The sequence below is a fragment of the Mastigoproctus giganteus genome, chromosome 14, assembly GCF_048544385.1.
Source record: "Mastigoproctus giganteus isolate SK-2022 chromosome 14, ASM4854438v1, whole genome shotgun sequence".
Classification (NCBI taxonomy): Eukaryota; Metazoa; Arthropoda; class Arachnida; order Uropygi; family Thelyphonidae; genus Mastigoproctus; species Mastigoproctus giganteus.
In genome coordinates, this window is record NC_143588.1 from 34,234,321 (window position 1) to 34,257,540 (window position 23,220).

The 23,220-nt window shown below is 38.5% G+C and overlaps 1 protein-coding gene across 2 annotated transcripts in view; it reads right to left on the minus strand.

The window, feature by feature from the left end:
* The window catches only part of LOC150075058 (mitochondrial uncoupling protein 4-like), a 308,741-nt gene that overhangs the window by 158,685 nt on the left and 126,836 nt on the right, over positions 1–23,220 (minus strand). For both annotated transcript variants that reach the window (XM_090388936.1, XM_090388935.1), the window contains exon 6: positions 2,484–2,596. In XM_090388936.1, the coding sequence (XP_090245062.1) occupies positions 2,484–2,596 (113 nt within the window). The remainder of the gene's footprint in view (positions 1–2,483; positions 2,597–23,220) is intronic.

Consider the following 23,220-nt stretch of genomic DNA (forward strand, 5'->3'; position numbering starts at 1 on the left):
AAAAAACCCAGCGAATTCCATGGTAAAGGAACAGTCCACGTATTTTATGCAAACAACATAAACATTACACGTAATGACCAATTCATTAATGAAAATAAGTATAAATTTGCAGAATTTTCAAAAAATTCCAAATTTAACAGCAAAACTATAGTTTTACTTTTTTTTTTTTTTTTTTTAGTAGGGGGGGGAGAGACTGATGACAGTGAGAGGGATAAGGGGATTGGTCAAAACAAATCAAAAAGATGAGTCTCCGTCATACATCAAGAGAATTGGCAAGTTTCTTTACCCCTTGACAGTAGTTATATCTTTCAATATATATCCCATAACAATGCACAATGATCACTGTCACCTATTGGTTCTTGTGATCACAGTGTACTTTACTCGTTGTAATTTTAATATGGTAATCTTGAGTCCATGGTGGAGTTCACTTTAAATATATAATGAATAATTGAACAAAATTGCTTTCAATCTAGTTTAATTCCAGTTTATATGTCTCTGAAAATTAAATGTAAATGTAATTTTAAATTGAAATAAGTGCAATTCAAATTCATGTGTCTTAGTTATAGGGAAATAATTTTATTACAGAATAAAATTCTAACAGGGAGCTATATAATTTTGTGATAACCAAGAGGAAAGTGGAAGTGAAATTGTTGAAGCTAAATCTAAAATAGGATCTATCCAAGTATATTAAGAGGGGCAGCAAAGGAGGTAAGCAAAGTCATAACCAAATTAGGCTAAGTAGGTTTGATTACCTCCTTAGCCATAATTATGAGAACTTTGTGATTCAGTGGAGGTGGAATGGACTCGATGTATCACCAATTCACAATTGATATATTCAAAAATTCAACCTTTAGGTAAAAGGAGGGTCAAGAATCACCAACTAATTCAACCAAAGAATAAAAGGAAGATCAAAGGTGACTTGGGTAATTACAGACCTGTTTGAGTACCTTCAGCTCCAGGGAAAATAATGGAGTCACTAATTAAAGAAGTATGCAAGACCATCTAGGCAGGAATGCAATTATACTGACTGCAGTCACGGAATGGATCTGAAAAAGGGCAATCTTGTCTGAACAAGCTGACTGGATACTGTAACAAAGGAACTGGATGCCAAAAATAATTTTGAAATCATATACTTGGATTTTAGGGAAGCATTTGATGCTTCCCTGTTGCACATAAAAAAGACTGCTGTGCACATTGGACCAGCAGTGTGGCATTAAGGGCAAGTTACTGCTCTGAAAAAATGGATAGTTGAGTGGGAGAAGATAGAAAATGGCTATTAATGGATACTGCTCTGTATGGACTACTGTTATTAGTGGATTCTCCCTGGTTTCATTGTTTTCTTCCACTGTTGTTTTCTATATTTATTAATGATAGTGATGAAGGTATATCAGGCTTAATGTCTAAGTATGCAGATGATACAAAGGTTGGCAGGGTGGTTAATGACAGTAATCAAATAATAAGCTTGTGAAACAAGAAATAGAAAAATTAGGCAGATGGGCTAAGAAGTGGCAAGTGAAGTTTAACATTTACAAATACAATGTACTCCATATGGGTAGCAGAAATTTCAGAATAACATATCAACTGTGTGGTACAAACAAAAGATACTTGAGAATGGTAAAAAAAAAAAAAAAAAAAAATGGTGATTGTGTGGTCAGATATGAAGTTCTTTGAGTAGTGCAGACAAGCTGCTAGGCCAGCCCATGGGTTTCTGTCAATGATATACAAGAATTCTGCCAGTAGGTATAAGGAGATAATTTTCCTGTTGTATATGGCAACCGTAAAACCACACCTTGAGTACTACACACAGGTTTGGAAGCCTCATTTTAGGAAGGATGTGGATCTGTTGGAATAAGTGAAAGGCTTTAGTTCTGCAAATTGCAGCATCTGGTGACTGGGCCTCAATGAGATGAGATCTGATCAAAGTATTTCGGGTTTGAATGGACTGAGTAAGCTCAATGCTGATGGCATCCTGCTTACAAATTCAAAGGGAGGAAGAATTGATACAGGATAGATTAAAATTCAATCTGAGGAAGAATGACTGCAGGAAAGATGTGCAGAAATTTGCCTTCAACCAGATATTTGATTGTTGGGGCAAAGTTTAATTTAATGTTTCGGAAGTGAGTAGCTTGCATAAATTTAGGAGGAACTAGACAAACTGTTAGAGGAGATAAATGTTCAAAACAGGAAGGGTTTTTTTTTTTTTTTTTTTGTGATGCTCTATAAGGTTGCTTTCTGCATCATAAAATCAATATTAAATTTAAGGTGGTTAAGGTTGTTCTGAACATTCTAAATAAAGATAAAATGTAAAAATAGGAGTAAACATCAGTTTTAAGTAAACTGTAAAAATATTAAAAAAGAACCTGTATTAAATAGAAAAATATCATAGAAAACAAGAACACTGCAGAAGCAATTAAAAATTCCATTCAAAACACAAAAATACCGAAATTACTTCACACGAATGTTTCAAACAATTTCAGGCATACCTCCCATGTTGACCAGTGCAGCTCTCTGCACATTTGGCACCCAACCCTTCCACAGACCTCGAATTCCACCCTCAGCAAGAATTTTGGTAAAGGCATGCCATGTGTTTTGAACTCTATAAAATAAATATGCAAAAGAAAACAGAAAAAATCAAATGAAAATTTTTAGCAGTATTACAGAAAGTCGTTTCAACAACAAAAAAAAAAAAAAAAAAAAAAAAGAGTTGAAATTAACTTTTACTGCTGTAACTGAATATTTTTATTTATAACTCGCTGATTAATTAAACACTTATGAAAAATTATTATCAAGAAACAAATAATTTTATAAAGGAATATGTTTAATGCACAATGATTAATATGACAAAAATTAGTACAGTCTTCATGATATTCCTAGCTTCTTTGAGGAAAATCAGTTTGATTTTTTTAATTTTTAAAATAATAAATCCAGGCACGTATATTCAGGGTGTGCTAGGTGTGCCGTGCACACCCATTGAATCGCAATGTTACCGATATTATATTTTTGCTTTTTTTCTGTTAGAGATTCCCCTAATTATTTCCTGGCTTTGCGTGATTCCTAAAATTAAATCCAATATACAATGTTTCATGAAGAGGAGGAGGAGTTTCAGGTCATAAAGACCTTATCACATTTGTGCTAATAGCCCAGGTGTGCAGGCTATTAATGTGAACGTGATATGGCCACCTTTGAGCCCTCTAAACAGATGTACAGATGGCGAAGCAGGCCAAATTCTTAGCCTTCCAGTGGTTTTAAACCATCCAGAAGGCATGGCAGAGTGTGCGCTAACAACAGCACCCAGATGTAGTAAGTGAGTTGCTGTTTTTGTTCTCTGAGTTCTGTCTATTTTGCGTGCGTAGTGTAAAACGACGTGTTTATGACACCGATTTACACAATTTTTTTAATATACATTTATAATTTATATTTAAATGTATATTTATAATTTTTTTTTTAGATATAATTTATAGCTTTTTTCCCCATATTTACAATGGGAAATAGTTTTGATGATGTACTAGAGATTCTGCTAGAGATTTTGCAGATTGTATGAACATAGTTGAAGAAGGTAAGCCTCAAATTCCTCTTCCAAATTTACTGTGCAAGCACAAAGATGCAAAAACTAAGTACATGAGACATTTCTCTATTTCACAATACGAGACAGTAGAATGGTTAACTGCATGTGAAGTGTGGTCAAAACTTTTTTGTTGGGCTTGTTTATTATTCTCCAAAGAGAAAGGTATTTGGAAAAAGTACTGGTATTCCGATCTCAATCATTTAGTCACATCAGTGAAAAAAACATGAGTGCTCCCAACCACATGTTCAGTCATTTTTAAATCTTAAGATGTTTGGGAAAAGAAAGAATTGACACTCTCATTGACAGTCGGAGAAAAACTGAAATTAGCTGTCATAATGAATAATTAAAGAAAAGAGATATTTTAAAAAGATTAATTGATGCTGTATGTTATTTGGCTAAGCAAGGGCTTCCTTTGAGAGGTCATGATGAGTTTGAAGATTCAGCTAATCGAGAGAATTATATAGAATTTATAAATGTGCTCCGTGAGTATGCTCCTCTTTTCGAGGAACTTCTTTCACAGCACAAAATGATATCATTAATGCTATATCTGATGTGGTTAAAGATGCTATAATGAAACAAATTTCTTTGACTACATTTGTGGCCATTCTACTGGTGATTTTCTTTTGATGAATTTGCAAGGAAACCAGTGCATCACCTAGTAAAATTCAAGCAAGAAAATCAGCTTCAGGTTGCATTCAAGGAAATTTATAAATTAGTGGAACTGTTCATGAGGATTCCGAGTTCTGCTTTTTTTTTTTTTTTTATGAAAACCCCAAACACGAGAGGTATTAGAACCATGCAGAAGATGAAAGAAGATATTTGTTGCCATTAGACTTGAACTTCTGTATACTAATTTTCAGGAAATATGTATGAAGGAAGATTGTTCAAGAAAATGGCAGTTAAATGAATAAACAAGGAAGATAAAAAGTTGGTTCTATGAGTTTGAAGTTGGACAGTAAATGAATGTTGGTTGGTGGCGGCATGTGTTCTGACTGTTTTGAAAGAGAGAGCAGAAATTATAGAAGCCAATTCAGAAGAACAGTGTCCATGGAAGTGTCCATGGAAAAAACATGAGTGCTCCCAACCACATGTTCAGTCATTTTTAAATCTTAAGATGTTTGGGAAAAGAAAGAATTGACACTCCCATTGACAGTCGGAGAAAAACTGAAATTAGCTGTCATAATGAATAATTAAAGAAAAGAGACATTTTAAAAAGATTAATTGATGCTGTATGTTATTTGGCTAAGCAAGGGCGATGTGAGCCTTGTCGATCAATTCGGCCCTGGAAAGATTGTGCAAGGCTCAAGGGGTAGAATTTTTTTCAGCCTGGACTGTACTTGTTAACAGGAGGGATTGCTTCTACAGGGATGGGATACACTTAAATAGAAAGGGTGCAAGAATATTTGCTGATGCTATCGAGGCAGTGTTAGGTGGGTCGGAAAACTGCTAGCTTGGGGGGATACACAGACAAATAGATTAACAGTAGCCACTGGCAGAGGTGAAAGAGATTCTTGCACCGCTTCTATTGGAATGAGCAGAAGCCTGAAAAACAAGATTCAGGATATTTCAGAGACTGCTGGGAGTCATTGCGGTACAAGTAAACACATGGGTTGTGTTAGGGTAGCTAAGAATAGAAATAGGTGCATGTATACTTGCGTGTACACCAATGCTAGGAGTTTAGTAAATAAATTTGATGAATTTGAGGTATTGCTCAAAACATCAAAGGCAGATATTGTTGGTATATCAGAGACTTGGTGTCACACAGATATAAGGAATGCAGAACTGGAATTTGCGGAGTACAACGTCTACAGAAAAGATAGACTGGATAGGAAGGGAGGAGGGGTTATGCTATTAGTTAAGAAATACATAAAATCCAAGGAAGTGAAGCCAGTGGACATCGCTGGACAGTGCAGTGTCGAGTCAGTTTGGTGTGACATAAGCATTGGGAGATCAAAATTGAGAGTAGGAGTGTGCTATAGGCCTAATGACTCTGATGAGTATAATAAGAAACTGTACAAGGAAATAGAGTGGGCCAGTAAATCAGAGAGTCTTATAATGGGAGATTTTAATTTCCCAGATATTGACTGGAATTTGTGGGCTGGTCACTCACACACTAGCAAGGCTTTTGTGGATTTATTGGATGATTGTTTTCTACATCAGCATGTTCGGGAGGCAACTAGAGGGAGGAATACTCTTGATTTGATTATCAGCAGTGATTCTTCATGCATTAAGAATCTGCAGATAAATGAACCACTAGGTGGCAGTGATCACAGTGTGCTGAAGTGGGATTTACTCAAAGAGGTAACTACCATTAGGGGTAAAGGGAAGGGTTATTGCTTTCGTAAAGGTGACTATGATGGACTGAGACAGTATTTAAATTCTATACAGTGGGACCAACTGATGATGTTACCAACAGTAAATGCAAAATGGGAAGCATTCAAAGAACTTATCTTGGAAGCTACTAGACTTTACATACCAACTAAGAAATATTGTTCAAGGTTTAGGCCTAAATGGATGTCAGATGAACTGATGAGGCATATGGCAGAGAAGAAACATGCATGGGATACACACAAATTAACACATGACACAGAAGCCTATGATAGATACAAGTTGATCTGTAACCAAGTTACAAAGGAGGTTAGGCAGGCGAAGGCAGATTACAAGAAATCTTTGGCAAGGGATGCAAAGAAAAACAGCAAAGAGTTCTTTACTTATGTAAACTCTAGAAGGAAGGGGATGAATCAGATTGGTCCACTTGATATCGATGGGTCAACTGTTGATGATCCTGCTCAGGTAGCTAACAGACTAAATGAATATTTTGCATCGACATTCACACATGAGGAGTTATTTAGCGAGGGAAAAGCCAGAGGTGTATTCAACTCTAGCAGTAAGCTAGAGAATCTTGTAATAACTGAGAGTAAAGTGGAGGAGAAATTGTTGAAGATAAACACAAGAAAGGCACCTGGGGTGGATGGGATCTATCCAGTTATATTAAAGGAGGCAGCAAAGGAAGTAAGCAAACCCTTAGCCATAATTATGAGAGCTTCCTTGGACTCAGGGGAGGTACCCATAGACTGGAGATGTGCAAATGTGACCACAATTCACAAAGGAAGATCATAAGCTGACGTAAGCAATTATAGACCTGTGAGTTTAACTTCTGTTCCAGGAAAATTAATGGAGGCACTAGTTAAAGAAGCACTGCAGGATCATTTAGACAAGACTTCAGTTATAGCTCGGACACAGCATGGTTTTGTTAAGGGGAAGTCTTGCCTGACCAATTTGATTGGATACTATGATGCAGTCACAAAGGAACTGGATGCAGGGAATAACTTTGATATTATATACTTGGATCTTAGAAAGGCTTTTGATACTGTTGCACATGGAAGACTGCTGCACAAATTGAAGCAGTGTAACATTGGAGGCAAATTGCTGCTGTGGGTAAAGGGGTGGCTGAGGGGGAGAAGACAGAGAGTGGTAATCAATGGACACTGCTCGTCGTGGACTAATGTTATTAGTGGAGTCCCTCAGGGCTCAGTGTTGGGTCCATTATTGTTTTATGTATTCATAAATGATATTGATGATGGTATATCAAGCTTAATTTCGAAGTTTGCAGACGATACAAAGGTAGGCAGGGTTGTCAAGGACACTACTGACACTATGCTGCTGCAACAGGATCTGGAAAGGTTGAGCAGATGGGCTGAGAGGTGGCAAATGAAGTTTAACATTGACAAATGTAAAGTACTACACATGGGAAACAGCAACCCCAGAGCAACGTATCAACTCTGTGGTATTACACTGGCAGTGGTAGAGAATGAAAGGGACCTGGCGGTGGTTGTGCAGGCAGATATGAAGTTCTCTGAGCAGTGCAGACGGGCTGCAAGAGTATCTCATGGTGTATTGTCAATGATATATAGGAATTTTTCTAGCAGGGATAAGGAGGTGATTATTCCCTTGTATAAGGCAATGGTCAGGCCACACCTAGAGTACTGTATACAGGCCTGGAGGCCTCATTTCAAGAAGGATGTAGAGCTGCTGGAACGAGTACAGAGAAGGGCAACAAGATTAGTGAATGGAACAAAGGGGTGCTCTTACGAAGAAAGGCTTAAGATTTGCAAATTACAGTGTCTGGAGACTAGGCACCAGCGAGGTGATCTGATAGAGGTGTATAAAGCATTGAATGGTTTGAGCATGCTCAATGCTGATGGGATTCTTCCTCTCGCTCAGAATAATCACCTGAGAGGGCATAAATTCAAATTGAGGAAAGACAGATGTAGGCTAGACGTGCGGAAATTTGCCTTTAGCCAGCGAGTGGTTGGTTGGTGGAACAGACTTCCATCCCTTGTCGTGGAAGTTGATAGCCTAATTAAGTTTAAGGCTCAGCTGGACAGGTATTTTGAACGAACAGAGGGGTGAAGTGGGAGTGGTTTTTTTTTTTTTTTTTTTTTTTTTTTTTGACTGATGCTGCATAAGCTTGCTTTCTTGCATCAAATGCCTCTACTAATGCTAATGCTAACTGTAGAAAAGGAATGCAGCAGAAACAGCATGCCTATGAGACAGCGAGTGCAGAGACTCTGTTAGAGAAGAGTCATTAATTAACCTAACTGTCCTCTTCTCAATGGAATCTATAAGCCTGAGAGAGGTTTTGAGGGCATTGCCCCAGATGTGGGAACAATATTCCATGGTAGGGGGGATTTGCGATTTGTACAGAGTGAACAGCTGTTTCGAAGAAAAGTAACAACAAGAGTGAAAGAGAAAACCAACTTTTTTAGACGCAGAGGAAGCAATATTTGTAATGTGCTTGTGCCAAGAGAAATTAAAAGTCAGGGTAATCCCCAAAAGAGATATATCATTTTGCCTAGAAATCAGAGTGTCACCAAAGATAAACACAGGAGCAGAAGAACAGAAGATGAGTTGAAATCAACTAAGTTGTCTTTGCCCCACTGAGAATTACCTAGAGATAGGAATTTAAGAAATTGGTAGCCAATATTCGAGAAGTTGAAGCTGATTGAACAGGGCAAGGTTTCTCAAAATGGAAAGCGGAATGCAATGTGCTATCATCGGCAAAACTATGGATAGGATTTCCAGTCAATGGAAGAAGGTCATTAATACACAAGAGGAAAAGATGGGAGAAAGAACTGAACCTTGGGGGGAAGACACCAGCATTAGTAGAAAAGTTAGAAGACAGAGAACCGTATACCATCTTCCTCAGTGAGCAATCAGAGAGAAAACTGGATAACCAATTACTAAAAACAGTTGCCAAACCATAAGATGGAAACTTCTATAGAAGACCTGTATGCCAAACATGATCAAAAGGCTTTGAGATGTCAAGAGCTTGTGCTTCACCGAACTTTTCTGTTGAATTTGTCCATAAATTTGTAACATAAGCCAAAATATAACCAGTGGATCGACACTGATAGAATACATACTGGTGATCATTGATCAGAAGGAAGGTTTCTAGGTAGTTTAAGAGTACGCGGTTATTTGATTTATTACTTTACAAAGAGTAGAAGTAATTGCAATGGAACCGTAATTGGATGGGAGGGATTTGTCACCCTTTGTTAGGAACTGGCTGGATATAAGCAAATTTCCAAGCAGAAGGAAAAACATCTTTGGAATAAGAAAGTGAAACAACGTGGCAAAGAACAGGAGTCAGTTCAGGAGCACAGGTTTTGAGAACAAATGAAGAAATACCATCAGGACCTGGAGATTTCTTAGCATCAGGATTCGTTAAAATCCTAATGACATCCTTTTGCTGGAAGACCATAGGAGGCATTAAATGGAGCAAGTTAGGAATGGTGGGGGGTGTTTCCAAGATCATTGATATGAGTTGGAAGAAAAATGGGATACTAGCAGGTCAGCTTTATCCTTGGCTGAAGTGACAACAGAACCATCTGGTTTTGACAGAGGTGGGAGCAGAGATGGGCAAAAGTTGTGGCCAATAGCTTTGGCAAGAGACCAGAATGCTCGGCTACCACTGGGGCAAGAAGCAAGTTTTCTACTCTTAGCCTGTTCAAAATCTCATTTGGACTGATTAATAACTGCATTACAATTGTTGTGAGCTTTGGTGTAGGTAGAAAATGAAACTGAAGAATTGGAAACAAGCCAATTACGATGTGCAACGTTCTTCTCTTGAACAGCCTTAGTATATTTATTGGAAAACCAAGGTTTAGATAAAGGATGTGATTTTAAAGTGGAGTGGGGAATAAAGGATTCCATTCCTACAAGAATAATTTCACTGACCCGATCTGAGCAAACGTTGACATCAGAAGTTTTGAAACAGTAATATGACTAAGGAAAAGAAGAAAAGAAATCTCGCAGGTCATCCCATTTTGCATTCTTATAATGCCAAACAATACAAGGTTGGGAATAGCCATGAGATAAAGGCTCCATTGGAGAAGAGACAATCACCAAGTTGTGATCTGAGGTACCTTTAGGCACCTCAGATCACAACTTGGTGATCACAACTCACTTTGACTTCTTTGTGAGAAAAAGATCAAGCATGTTGGCTGTATGGTTAGGATTGTCCGGTATTCTTGTAGGTAAATGAACAGTCTGTGCAAGGTCATTGGTAATTGCAAAAGTCTCAGCATCTCAACCAGCTGGGTCAGTGTGACTAGAAAACGGAAGCCAGCTGGAGTTTTGAACATTAAAATCACCAAGGAAAATTACCTCACTGTTAGGAAAGTTGGACTGGAGAAAGTCAAGTTGCAAAGAGAGGAAGTCAAAGAGCTCCAACTGATTAGTGGAGTTAGGAGAATGGTAGAGACAACAGATGAATTTGACACAATGAGGTAGAGAGATTTTAAGCCAGAGAAGATCGAAAATAGGAGATTCCAAATTACCAAGTTCTCTCAGAGGGATTATCAGAACGGACATATGCACAAGTACCACCTTTGAGGCAAAAGGAATCATACAGCAAATAACTTGGGCAACCGAGATGAGCAGTAGTTGAATCAACCAATACTGCCACAGTCGATCATTCTTCTTCGACTATGAAGAGAATACATGTGTTATAGAGGAACACAAACGCAGGAAAGGTTATGTGGCCTATGTTTATTTGCTATTAAAAAGACATTGCTGGTGGAACTGAAGAAAGGACCTTCAATTTATGATGATGTGCTAATACAATTCCCAAGGCAAAACATAAGATTGGAACTGGTGTATAAATAAGTAAAGTGAGTTTTTTAATCCTTCTTTGATTCAATCTGGAAAAAACAATATTTTCCCAAGTGATTACTTTTCAGATTTCAGTGCATGTTCTATGGTTGTATTTAAAACTCATAACAAAATACAGATTTTTCGTGCCTCACCAATGTTTGCCAATGATATTCTAATCTCCTCACCACGAAGCATAAACCTTGTGTGCTTTGTTTGTGGAGCAATCAGTGACGGGAAACAATGCCAAGGGTACACACACAAAGACACACAAATGTCTTTGTGTGTGTACAATGTAAGGAGTGTGAGGAAATCAGGCAAAAACTCAGTGTTGTTATGGGCCTATATGAGAGTTTGAATGACAGGGTTAATACCCTCGAAGGATCTAAATAGAGGGACCCTTCAAGTTCTCCGCTGAAGAGAGCTTGCAGTTGAACATCATGCAAGAAAGCAGCAACCCAAAAGGCAGAATGTGCTGGTCCCACAGGAACTAGTAGTTGTCGGTGACTCTACTGTCAGGGAAACAGGAAATATATTGTGCAAAAAGGATAGGTAGAAACAGGACCTGGGTATGTCTGCCAGGGGTAAAGTTTGATGACGTAGAGCAGATATCTTTTAAGGGCACAAAAGGTGATATTGTTGTACAAGTTGGAACTAATGACATTACGAGTAAGAGATCTGCAGATTTACTCAAGAAGTACAGGTCACTGTTGAATAAAAGCTGTGAATTAGGGTTGAATTTGAAATTGTCTACAATTCTGCCCAGACAAGATAGAAGGAAGTGTCTGCAATTCTGCCCAGACAAGATAGAAGGGAATATATGATGAGAGCCTTGTCAATCAATTCGGCCCTGGAGAGATTGTGCAACACTCAAGGGGTAGAATTTTTCTCAGCCTGGTCTGAAAGGGTCAGGGGGAAAGTAGATGGTTTCTGCTTTTGTAAAGTTGACTATGGAGATCTGAGACAGTATTTAAATTCTATACAGTTGGGCCCATCAAGCTCTCAGCTGCCCACATCAGCGATGCCAGAGCTTGCACTTGAACATCATGCAACACAGTGGCAACCCAACTGATGATGTTACCAACAGCAAATTCAAAATGGGAAGCATTCAAAGAATTAATCTTGGAAGCTACTAGGCTTTTCATACCAACTAAGAAATATTGTTCAAGGTTTAGGCCTAAATGGATGTCAGATAAACTAATGAGACATGTTGGAGAGAAGAAAAATGCATAGGATACATATAAAATAATGTGTGACACGAATGTCTATGATAGATATAAGCAGGTCTGTAACCAAGTCACAAAGAAGTTTAAGCAGGTAAAGGCAGATTACGAGAAATCTCGTAATCTGCCTTTGGCAAAGGATGCAAAGAAAAACAGCATAGAGTTCTTTACTTATGTAAACTCTAGAAGGAAGGGGATAAATCAGATTGGTCCAATGGATATCGATTGTTCAACTGTTGATGAGTATTTTGCATCTAAAACTAAATGAGTATTTTGCATCTACATTCACCTATGAGGAGTTATTCAGGGAGGGAACAGCCAGAATTTTGTTATAAATCACAGCAAAGTAGAGGAGAAATTATTGAAGATAAACATAAGAAAGGCACCTGGTGTGGATGGGATCTCTCCAGTTATACTAACGGAGGCAGCAAAGGAAGTAAGCAAACACTTAGCCATAATTATGTGACCTCAATGCACAAAGGAGGATCAAAAGGCGAAACAAGTAATTACAGACCTTCTATTCAAGGAAAATTAATGGAGGCACTGGTTAAAGAAGCACTGCAGGATCATCTAGACAAGACTTCAGTTATAGTTCAGACACAGCACCGTTTTGTTAAGGGGAAGTCTTTTCTGACCAATTTGATTGGATACTATGATGTGGTCACAAAGGAACTGGATGCAGGGAATAACTTTGATATCATATAATTGGATCCTAGAAAGGCTTTTGATACTGTTGCACATGAAAGACTGCTGCGCAAATTGGAGCAGTGACACATAGGAGGCAAATTACTGCTATGGATAAAGTGATGGTTGAATGGGAGAAGACATAGAGTCTTCTCCCACTCAACTTCATTCTCTTTGTGGAATCCCTCAGGGTTCAGAGTTGGGTCAACTGTTGTTTTCTGTATTTATTAATGATATTGATGATACTATTTCAGGCTTAATGTCCAAGTTTGCAGACGATATGAAGGTTGACAGGGTTGTTAATGACACTAATTACAGTACACTGCTGCAACAGGATCTAGAAAAGTTGAGCAGATGGGCAGAGAGGTGGCAACTGAAGTTTAACATTGACAAAAGTAAAGTACTGCATATGGGAAGGAGTAACCCATATGCAGTACTTTACACAACTGTGTGGAACTACACTTGACAGTGGTAGAGAATGAAAAGGACCTCGGGTAATTGTGCAGGCAGATATGAAGTTTTCCGAGCAGAGCATATGGTCTGCAAGAGTACCTCATGGTGTCTTGTTAATGATGTACAGGAATTTTTCTAGCAGAGATAAGGAGGTGATTATATCCTTGTATAAGGCAATGGTCAGGCTTCACCTTGAGTATTGTACAGGTCTGGAGGCCTCATTTTAGGAAGGATGTAGAGCTGCTGGGCACGTGCAGAGAAGGGCAATAAGATTAGTGAAATGAACAAAGGGTTGCTCTTAAGAAAAAAGGCTTAAGTTTTACAAATTACAGTGTCTGGAGACCAGGCACCTGCAATTGAGGTGTATAAAGCCTTGAATGGTTTGAGCATGCTCAGTGTTGAGGGATTTTTCCTCTTCCTTAGAATAATCACCTGTGAGGGCATAAATTCAAATTGAGGAAAGACAGTTGTAGGATAAGTGTGCGGAAGTTTGCCTTTAGCCAGCATGTGGTTGATTGCTGGAACAAACTTCCATCTCTCGTTGTAGAAGTTGATAACTTAAGTAGATTCAAGGCAGAACTAGACAAATATTTGGATTGAGTGGATGGGTGAAATTAGAATTTTTTTTTTTTTTTTTTTTTGCCGGTGCTTTCTTGCATCATGTGCCTTTACTAATGCTAAATGGCATGCATGGCGCCTTAGCTATTATTTATTTGACGGGGAAACTTTATGCTGTCCATAATTATGGACTGTATAGTTAAAATTATATTAGTTAGTAAATTAAAGTATTAATATGCAATCATACATTCTAGTGTACAATTGCATTAATATGCAATTGTATGAGGTTGTCACAGACATTTTCTCAGATATACTAGACAAGCTGCACTTGCTACCTTTGAGTCTAAAACGTTCATGGAACTGGTATTCGGGTGACACTCAAGTCAAATGAACCCAATTTCGGCGAAGTCCGGATGGTCTGTGACAGCCAAATCCTCTGCTTGCACCTTCATGATGGTGGGACTGTTAGTAATCCTGGGTATAACCTCCATGCACAAGTACATGGTAGGTGATCACGCAGGTGTGAACCAACACAACATGGACGAATGCCGCCCCTCTATGTTACCAAGCAGTACTAGGTGGTAGATGACTCTCATCAACCGGTGCAATACCACCACTTTGCATAAGCAAAGTGGTGGTATTGCACCGGTTGATGAGACGAAGTGGTGGAACCCATGTTTAGTCTCTAGAGCTAAGTTCCAGTCAACCCTTCCCTATCTCTTCCATCATGTAGTATGATTGATGACTTTTGAAGTTATGATGAACATCATGGCGAGATCCAATATGCCTTACATTTCGAGGGTACAGCTCTAAAACGGTGTTCACAGGCCGGCCACGAGTTAGTACACCGGACCAAACCTATTGGTAACTCTCTAGGAGGCTTCCAGATCAGCTAGTGTATAATCTTGCTACCTCTACTCTGCCAGATAGTGACTGGAGGGAGTCTGAGTAGTGTGTATGCAGGGAGCATTGGCGAGGCCACGTTATGTCAAGGATTTGGGTATATTCTTACCGTGTGTACGCCATATCCAAAAATTTCATTACTTCATACAGTATATCCCACCCACTTTTTCTTACTATTGAATACACCATGAATTGTCGAACTAGTAGAGCAAGCTTATCTGCGAAAATATCTAAACCTCCCAAGCACTTCCTAATTCATTTCACAAATATATGTGGTCTCAATTCTAATCTCAACGATGTCCATTTCCACTTGCAGTCTGCCAAACCCCATGTACTTTTTCTGACAGAATCTCAGTTATCGATTCATTCAACTACTGCTCATCTCAGATGCCCAAATTATTCGCTGTATGATTCCTTTCACCTCAAAGGTGGTACCTGTGCATATGTCCATTCTGATATTCCCTGTCAGAGACTTGGCAATTTGGAATCTCCTCTCTTTGATCTTCTCTGGTTTAAAATCTCTCTACCTCATTTTGTCAAATTCATCTGTTGTCTTTACCGTTCTCCCAACTCCTCTAACCACTTGGAGTCTTTGACTTCCTCTCTTTGCAACTTGACTTTCTCCAGTACAACTTTCCTAACAGTGAGGTAATTTTCCTTGGTGATTTTAATGTTCACAACTCCAGCTGGCTTCCATTTTCTAGTCACATCGACCCAGCTGGTCGAGATGCTGAGGCTTTTGCAATTACTAATGACCTTGCACAGATTGTTCATTTACCTACAAGAATACTGGACAATCCTAATCATACAACCAATACACTTGATCTTTTTCTCACAAATAACCCTTCTAAGTATACGGTCGAAGTGAGAGGTCCTTTAGGCACTTCAGATCACAACTTGTTGATTGTCTCTTCTCCAATGGAACCCTTATCTCATGGCTATTCCCAACCATGTGTTGTTTGGCATTACAAGAATGCAAAATGGGATGACCTGCGAGACTTCTTTTCCTTGGTTGGTTTACTGTTTCAAAAGTTCTGATGTCAACGTTTGCTCAGATCATGTCAGTAAAATTATTCTTGCAGGAATGGAATCCTTTATCCCACACTCCACTTTAAAATCTTATCCTTTAAATAAACCTTGGTTTTCCAATAAATGTACTAATGCTGTTCAAGAGAAGAATGTTGCATATCGTAATTGGCTTGTTTCTAATTCTTCAGTTTCATGTTCTGCCTACACCAAAGCTCGCAATAATTGTAAAGCAGTTATTAATCAGTCCAAACTAGAGTTTGAACAGGCTAAGAGAAGAAAACTTGCTTCTTGCCCTAATGGTAGCCGAGCATTCTGGTCTCTTGCCAAAGCTATTGGCTGCAACTTTTGCCCATCTCTGCTTCCACCTCTGTCCAAACCAGATGGTTCTCTTGTCACTTCAGCCAAGGATAAAGCTGATCTGCTAGCATCCCATTTTTCTTCCAACTCATGTATTAATGATCATGGTAAAACACCTCCCACCATTCCCAACACGCTCCATTCAATGCTCCATTCAATTCAATGGAAATATTTGGTGAAACACAAGTAGTTGCTCTTGATATCTCAAAGGCTTTCGATCATGTTTGGCATATCTAAAGAAGTTTCCATCTTATGGTTTGGCAACTGATTTTAGTAATTGGTTATCCAGTTTTCTGATTGCTCACTGAGGGTGATGGTAGATGGCTCTCTGTCTTCTAACTTCTCCACTAATGCCGGTGTTCCCCGAGGTTCAGTTCTTTCTCCCACTCTTTTCCTCTTTTATATTAATGACCTTCTTCCATTGACTGGAAATCCTACCCATAGTTTTGCCGATGATAGCACATTGCATTCCACTTTCCATTTTGAGAAACCTTGTCCTGCTCAATCAGCTTCAGCTTCTCGAAAATCTGCTACCAATTCCTTAAATGCTGATCTTCAGGTAATTCTCCAGTGGGGCAAAGGCAACTTAGCTGATTTCAACCCTTCTAAAACTCAGTCTTGTCTTATATCTCGCAAAAAGGATTCTTCTGCTCCTATGCTTATCTTTAGTAACACTTCGATTTCTAGGCAAAATGATATATCTCTTTTGGGGATTACCCTGACTTCTAATCTCTCTTGGCACAAGCACATTACAAATATTGCTTCCTCTGCATCTAAAAAACTTGGTTTTCTCTTTCACTCTCAGTGTTACTTTTCTTCCAAACAGCTGCTCACTCTGTATAAATCACAAATCCGCCCAGCCATGGAATATTGTTCCAACATCTGGGGTTGTGCCCCCCCAAAACCTCTCTCAGGCTTCTTGATTCCATTCAGCAGAGGGCAGTTAGGTTAATTAATGATTCATCTCTAACAGAGTCTATCCACTCGCTGTCTCATAGACATACTGTTTCTGCTGCATGCCTCTTCTACAGATACTAACATGGGCACTGTTCTTCTGAATTGGCTTCTGTAATTCTCGCTCTCTCATTCAAAACAGTCTGAACATGTGCCGCCACCAGCCAACATCCATTTACCATCCAACTTCAAACTCACAGAACCAACTTTTCATCTTCCTTGTTTATTCGTTCAACTGCCGTTTTCTGAAACAACCTTCCTTCATACGTATTTCCTGAAAATTACAGTCTACAGAAGTTCAAGTCCAATGTCAACAAATATCTTCTTTTGTCTTCTCAATCTCCAACCCAAGCACGGTACTAAGTACTATAGGTTCTAATGTCTCTCATGTTTGGGGTTTACATTAAAAAAAAAAAAAAAAAACATCAGCAAATATTCTTGCACCCTTTCTATTTAAGTGTATCCCATCCCCTTTAGAAGCACTCTCTCCTGTTAACAGGCATAGGCCATGCTGGGAAAAATTCTACCCCTAAGCCTTGCATAATCTCTCTGGGGCCGAGTTGATAGGTGCCTGTCACTTACCGTAGCCAGGTGGGAAGGAGCAGCAGTGCATAGCACAAGCTTCTTGATTAGAACGGGGTTCGAGCCCGTCACCACCAAATATGGAGGATGCGGAAGGTCAGGGAATGACCACCGCATATCCCCGGAGCAATATGGCCTTAGTTGCTAATGCTCCTAAAAACCAAATAACAACGATAACAACAACCAAGTTGATTAAAAAGGTTCTCATCATATACTGCCTCCTCTTGTATCTAGGCAGAAATGCAGATCCTGTTAAATTTAACTCTAACTTGTGCCTTTTGTTTTTTTTAACAGTGCCCTGTATTTGATAAGTAAATCCACAGATCTCCTGCTTGTAACAACAGTAGTGTCAATGTGAACAGCAATACTACGTTTTGTTCCCATAAAAGATGATATCTGCTCTGTAACATCAACATTTGTTCCTAGCAGACATATTCTGCTCCTATTTCCATCTAGCTTTTTACATAATGCTGAATATTTGAATTTTGCACAATACTGAAATACTAAATATTTTGAATCCATTGGTACTCCCATTACCCTTTTTTTTTTTTTTTAATATCTTCCTCTGTAGATATAATTGTTAAATATGCAGAACTCTGCATGTATTGCCATTGGCTCTTTTTTCTATTTTTTATATTTCTTTTTTCTCTTTTAAATATGTGTTGAGCTCTTTTAAGCTTATCAAGTGGCATGGCCATGAATCGGTTAGCAACGTCATGTGCTTTATACCAAAAATGTCAGGATTTCCTTTAATCGTACATATTATATTTAAATATTGAAATGGGATGACAACCTAATGAGATATCCTTACACATATATCAGCCAAAATCGTATACCTATAAGTATACGATTTTTAGAAGATTATATCAGAATCAGATTAATATAAGATTATTTTATATATATGTATACAAGCAACTGTTTACTGATCCACATGGCTACAATGTTCAGCACTATTACTAGCACACACAGGAAATAGTGCTCCTGGATAACAAAATCACTAATCATATACTGTTCATTGTCCTCTAACTAATTCTTTCCGCACTCTGAGCTATTAGTTTGTACAAGGTCAGGAGAGTCTATTTCTATCTTAATTCCTTACCTAATTTCTCCTCTTGCTTGCTAAATTGTTATACCATTGCCTGTGAACAAAAATGAGTATATAAAAGTAATACTATCAAATTTCTGTCTTTGCAGAAAGGTTTCTGTTATTGAAACCTTGCCGGTATATCTACTAGCCTATGGAAGATAGGCTAGTATATATACTCAATAACAGAAACCACATATATAAAGAAAAATCTCACAAATAATGTGTGTGTGTGTGTGTGTGTGTGTGTGTGTGTGTGTGTGTGTGTGTGTGTGTGTGTGTGTGTGTGTGTGTGTGTGTGTGTGTGTGTGTGTGTGTGTGCACGCAGTGGGCAGCCCAGTACAGAGCATCAACAAGTGGTGCATACAGCTTGCCTTCAATGTTTGCTATAAGCTTATCTATCTCATTATACATACCATAGTGAAACTTGGCTTGCCCTATTCTTAGGGCATGACAAGGTTGTTAGCTCCATTATGTCAATGTTACGTAGTTCTAACCAGCAGCTCATGTTCATTCATTTTATTAACAATTGTCAGTGTTGTTGAAATAGGTAAGACCAAGCATTCTCATATAGATGTCTACTCTGACACACTCCCTTTAGTCATTTAAGTACATACATGTGACATTAGTTTCCCATTTGCTTCAAACATCCCTATCCTTGACACATCTTATGAATATCAGCCTTTTCAGCCATGAACAAGAATTGTTTGTTTTACAGGTCAATTATATTGACCTGTAACATCATATAAACTTGTGTTTATAATAGCAAATTCTTAATGCAGGAATAATCACTGCTGATAATCAGATCAAGGGTATTACTCCCTCTGGTTGCCCCTCGAACATGTTGCTGTAGAAAACAATCCTCCAATAAATCCACAAAAGTCTTGCTAGCGTGTGAGTGACCAACCCACAAGTTCCAGTTAATATTTGGAAAGTTAAAATCCATTATCGAGAGTAATCAAATTGTACTGTTCAAGTAACTCTTCTATAACCTGTCCTAGTTTGTCCATATTTTGATTTCCCCATAATAGATGATAACCATTGAGAATGAAACAGGGTTGAGGAAGTTGTACCACTAGTTCTTCTAGGTTGGTATAGCTTATATTTTGATTAGGAGGCAAGTATAGTGGGACAATAGTCAAGTCAAAATTAACACTGACTTTGCACTGCAACTGCCTCAAGGTTTGTTTTTAATGGAAGTGGAGGGTATTTGAGCATTGATTATCAATGCCACACCTTCTTGCGCCCGATTGTTAGGGTTGTGTACAACATGATCTTGCTGATAATTATATAGTTCCGGAGAGAAACAGTTATATGTGTGGTTAGGTTGGTTTCCTAAAGGCAGAAAGCAATGGGATCGTATTATGTGAAGAGATCTTGAATGTCATTTAAATTACTGCGATATCCTCTACAGTTCCACTGCAAAAATGTAAGCATTATTTGGGTTTAGTAGAACCATCAATTTGTTTCACTCGGTTTCCCTTTCCCCTTCTTTGGAAAGTATGGTTTAGCAGTGTCCATATCTGAATAGTTCTAGTACGTGCTCATCTTGCTGTGAGCTATCTTCTAAATCCATACAATCTGTTTGGTTTGCATCAGGACATAAAAAGTTAGGAATTCCTAACATTTTATGTTAGGCAATTCCTAACTTTTTCTAAAGTTAGGAATTGCAATAGCAATTCCTAAAGGCAAACATAATGTTTTATGTTTGCCTTTCTGTATGTATATACTTTTCTTGCTGAGGGAGGGGTTTGTCACCCTGAAAGCTACTTGTATTAAAACTTATTTATTTTAGTTACTGCTTCCACTGGCTCTGTTGTATTCTCTTCTTCTTAACCATGGAAACCAGTGCCATAGGCTCATTCTCGTTCATAATTGGAGTATTTATGGCTTTCCTTTGTTTGCTAGTCATTTCGTTTACTGGTACGGTGGCCAATACTGACCATGCCCACTGAGATAGCGTGCTTGGTGGTATAGTTACCACCGTTTGGGTTGCAATTGATATATGTCTTTTTGTTGCTTGAGCATAGGTTCGTTTTTTAGTATTCAGGGTTGGTAAAGATTTTTTGGCCTCTTGATGGGTGACATTGTGTTCAATTTTGCATCACTATATGTGTTTTACACATTTACAAAGGGGACACTCCTCAGAAAATGCTGGATGTGCTTCTCTGCAGTTTGGACAACTAGGTCAGAGGTCAGCAACCTTTTTTGAGTGTTGAGCAGTGGCAACAGTAGAACTTTTTGATCTAATTAAAAAAAAAAATGAGAGAATCCGAAGAGCCGCACCTCAGCTCAAGCTGGGGGGGGGGGGAAGAGTGTTTTAAGAAATGGAATAGTGGGAAGGTATTTTATTAAAAAAAAATATACTGTAATCTGAAATATCATTTATTAACACTGAAGAAACATAACAAACATCCAATTAGGTATGAATTAATGTGACTTTTGCTGCTGAACTTCTTGAGCGAGTCTCTCAACATCAGGAGAGTATGCCGTAATTTTCATTTTTAAACATGCTACGAGATCACATTGTTCAGACGGTTTCTTGATTTATTTTTAATATATGATTGATTTATTTTTAATATGTTTGAAAATATTTGCCTGCAGAAATTCGTCGAACCAAAAACTGAGAAAAGTCCAAATGCAAATATTTTCAAATTTATATATGTGTCTGGTAAGCTATTCTATGTATCGCATACAATTTTGTCTTGCTTTTTCAACTCACCCCTTCCATTTATGTAGAATTGCAAGGGCAGCCTTTTACCTCTCCAAATCTTCAATTTCAGTTTTAAGGCATTTTAGTCTTGCACTCCACATGTTCTTGATTTTTTTCCATTTCAAATTGTGCTTCATGTGGGCTAAAAGTTAAAGAGCTGCAGTTACATGCTCAAAGAGCCACATGCGGCTCGCGGGCCAGAGGTTGCTGACCCCTGAACTAGGTGTTGCAGCTGTGCATTCAACACGTAGTTGTTTGTGTGTGCAATGGATCCACATGTGGCACAGACAGCTGCTCCTCTGCAGACTGTCTATGAGTGCACAAACTTCTGGCACTTGTAGCAGCATAAGGGGTTTGGAATGTACACTCTAAAACCACATTTAAGATAACCTGCTTTGATTACTGTTGGTGGGTTAGGGTTGTCAAAAGTGAGTATTATGTTCCAAGTATGAACTAGTATGCCATCTTTCTTTGTCATTATACTTCTGATATTGATGACTCCTTGAACTTGCAATTCTTGTTTTAACTTTTCATCTGGCAAGTTCATGAGGTCCCATTTGGTGAAGACACCTCTTGACGTGTTCGGGGAAAAGTGTGGTGAAACTGTAACAGAGATTCCACCAAACATTTCTAGTTTCAGTAGATGCTCAGATTGTTGAGCAGTGGCAATTTCAACTAGTAAGTCTCCTGATCCTAAGTGATGAACTGTCTTGGGGATACATATTATACTTTCTAGGCATTTCTGCACTAGAAATGACGACAGTTTGCCAATAGGTTGTTCATGGGTGAGTGAATAATAAGGAAAGTTGGAGTTTTGATTCTGGCTACGTCAGTTTTTTGACTTTTAACTGCAACAAAATCAGTCTCTGACTGTTTTTGCCCTGTAAGGGAAAAAACATCCAGCTATGCACACAGTAGATTTCTGAGTTTTAGGAACTGTTTGCTCCATTTTGCCCTGGAAGGGAGAGCTTTTCCTCTCTAGGTTACCAGCCCCCACCATGTGGAGGCAGGAGCAATGCCACCTTTGTGACCAAGCGGTAATGGGTTAGTAATAAAACAAAAAATTAAGAGAAGAAAGAAAGGTTACTTTTCCTTCTGATCTAGTAAAGTGCTTTCTTTACTGAATGAATTGAGTGTTAATGTAATGCTGAAAATAAGGAAACGATTTTATTTCACCAAGATACTTGATCACAAAATCGCTTGGCACCTGGGGCCGAAGCATTCAAGAAAGTAATTGTTGAAGCAAACATGCTTTTCATAACAAATCAGAAAGCCGAAGAACCAGCAACAGAAGCCTAAATTAGATATAAACTAGTCTGCAATCAAGCCACAAAGAGTTCAGGCACAATTAGGTAGAGTATGAAAAGTCTCTGGCAAATAATGCAAAGAAAAAGCAGATAAATCTTCTTTACTTTTATTAGCAGTCGAAGGAAGAGGTTGAATCACATAGGTCCACTTGATGTTGATGATCCTACTAAGATTCTTGACAAAAACTGAATATGTTTTTTGCACCTACGTCACAAGAGGAATTCTTTAGGGAAGGGGATGCCAAATGTTTATCAAACTCTAACAGGAAGCTTAATCATTTTGCAATAACTGAGAGGAAAGTGGAAGAGAAACTGATGAATCTGGCGCCTCCGTAGCCAGGTGGGCAGGAGCAACAGTGCGTAGCACATGCTTCTTGATTAGACCGGGGTTCGAGCCCGTGACCACCAAATACGGAGGATGCGGAAAGGTCAGGGAATGACCACCGCATATCCCCGGAGCAATATGGCCTTAGTTGCTAATGCTCCTAAAAAAACCAAATAACAAATAACTGATGAATCTAAAAAAAAATGCACCCATGGCAGAAGGGAACCTATCCGATTATATTGCGGAGGTAGAAAAGGAGGTAAGCAAACATTTAGCTATAATTATGACAACACCTTTTAATTCAGGGGAGGTCCCAAAGGATGTTGTT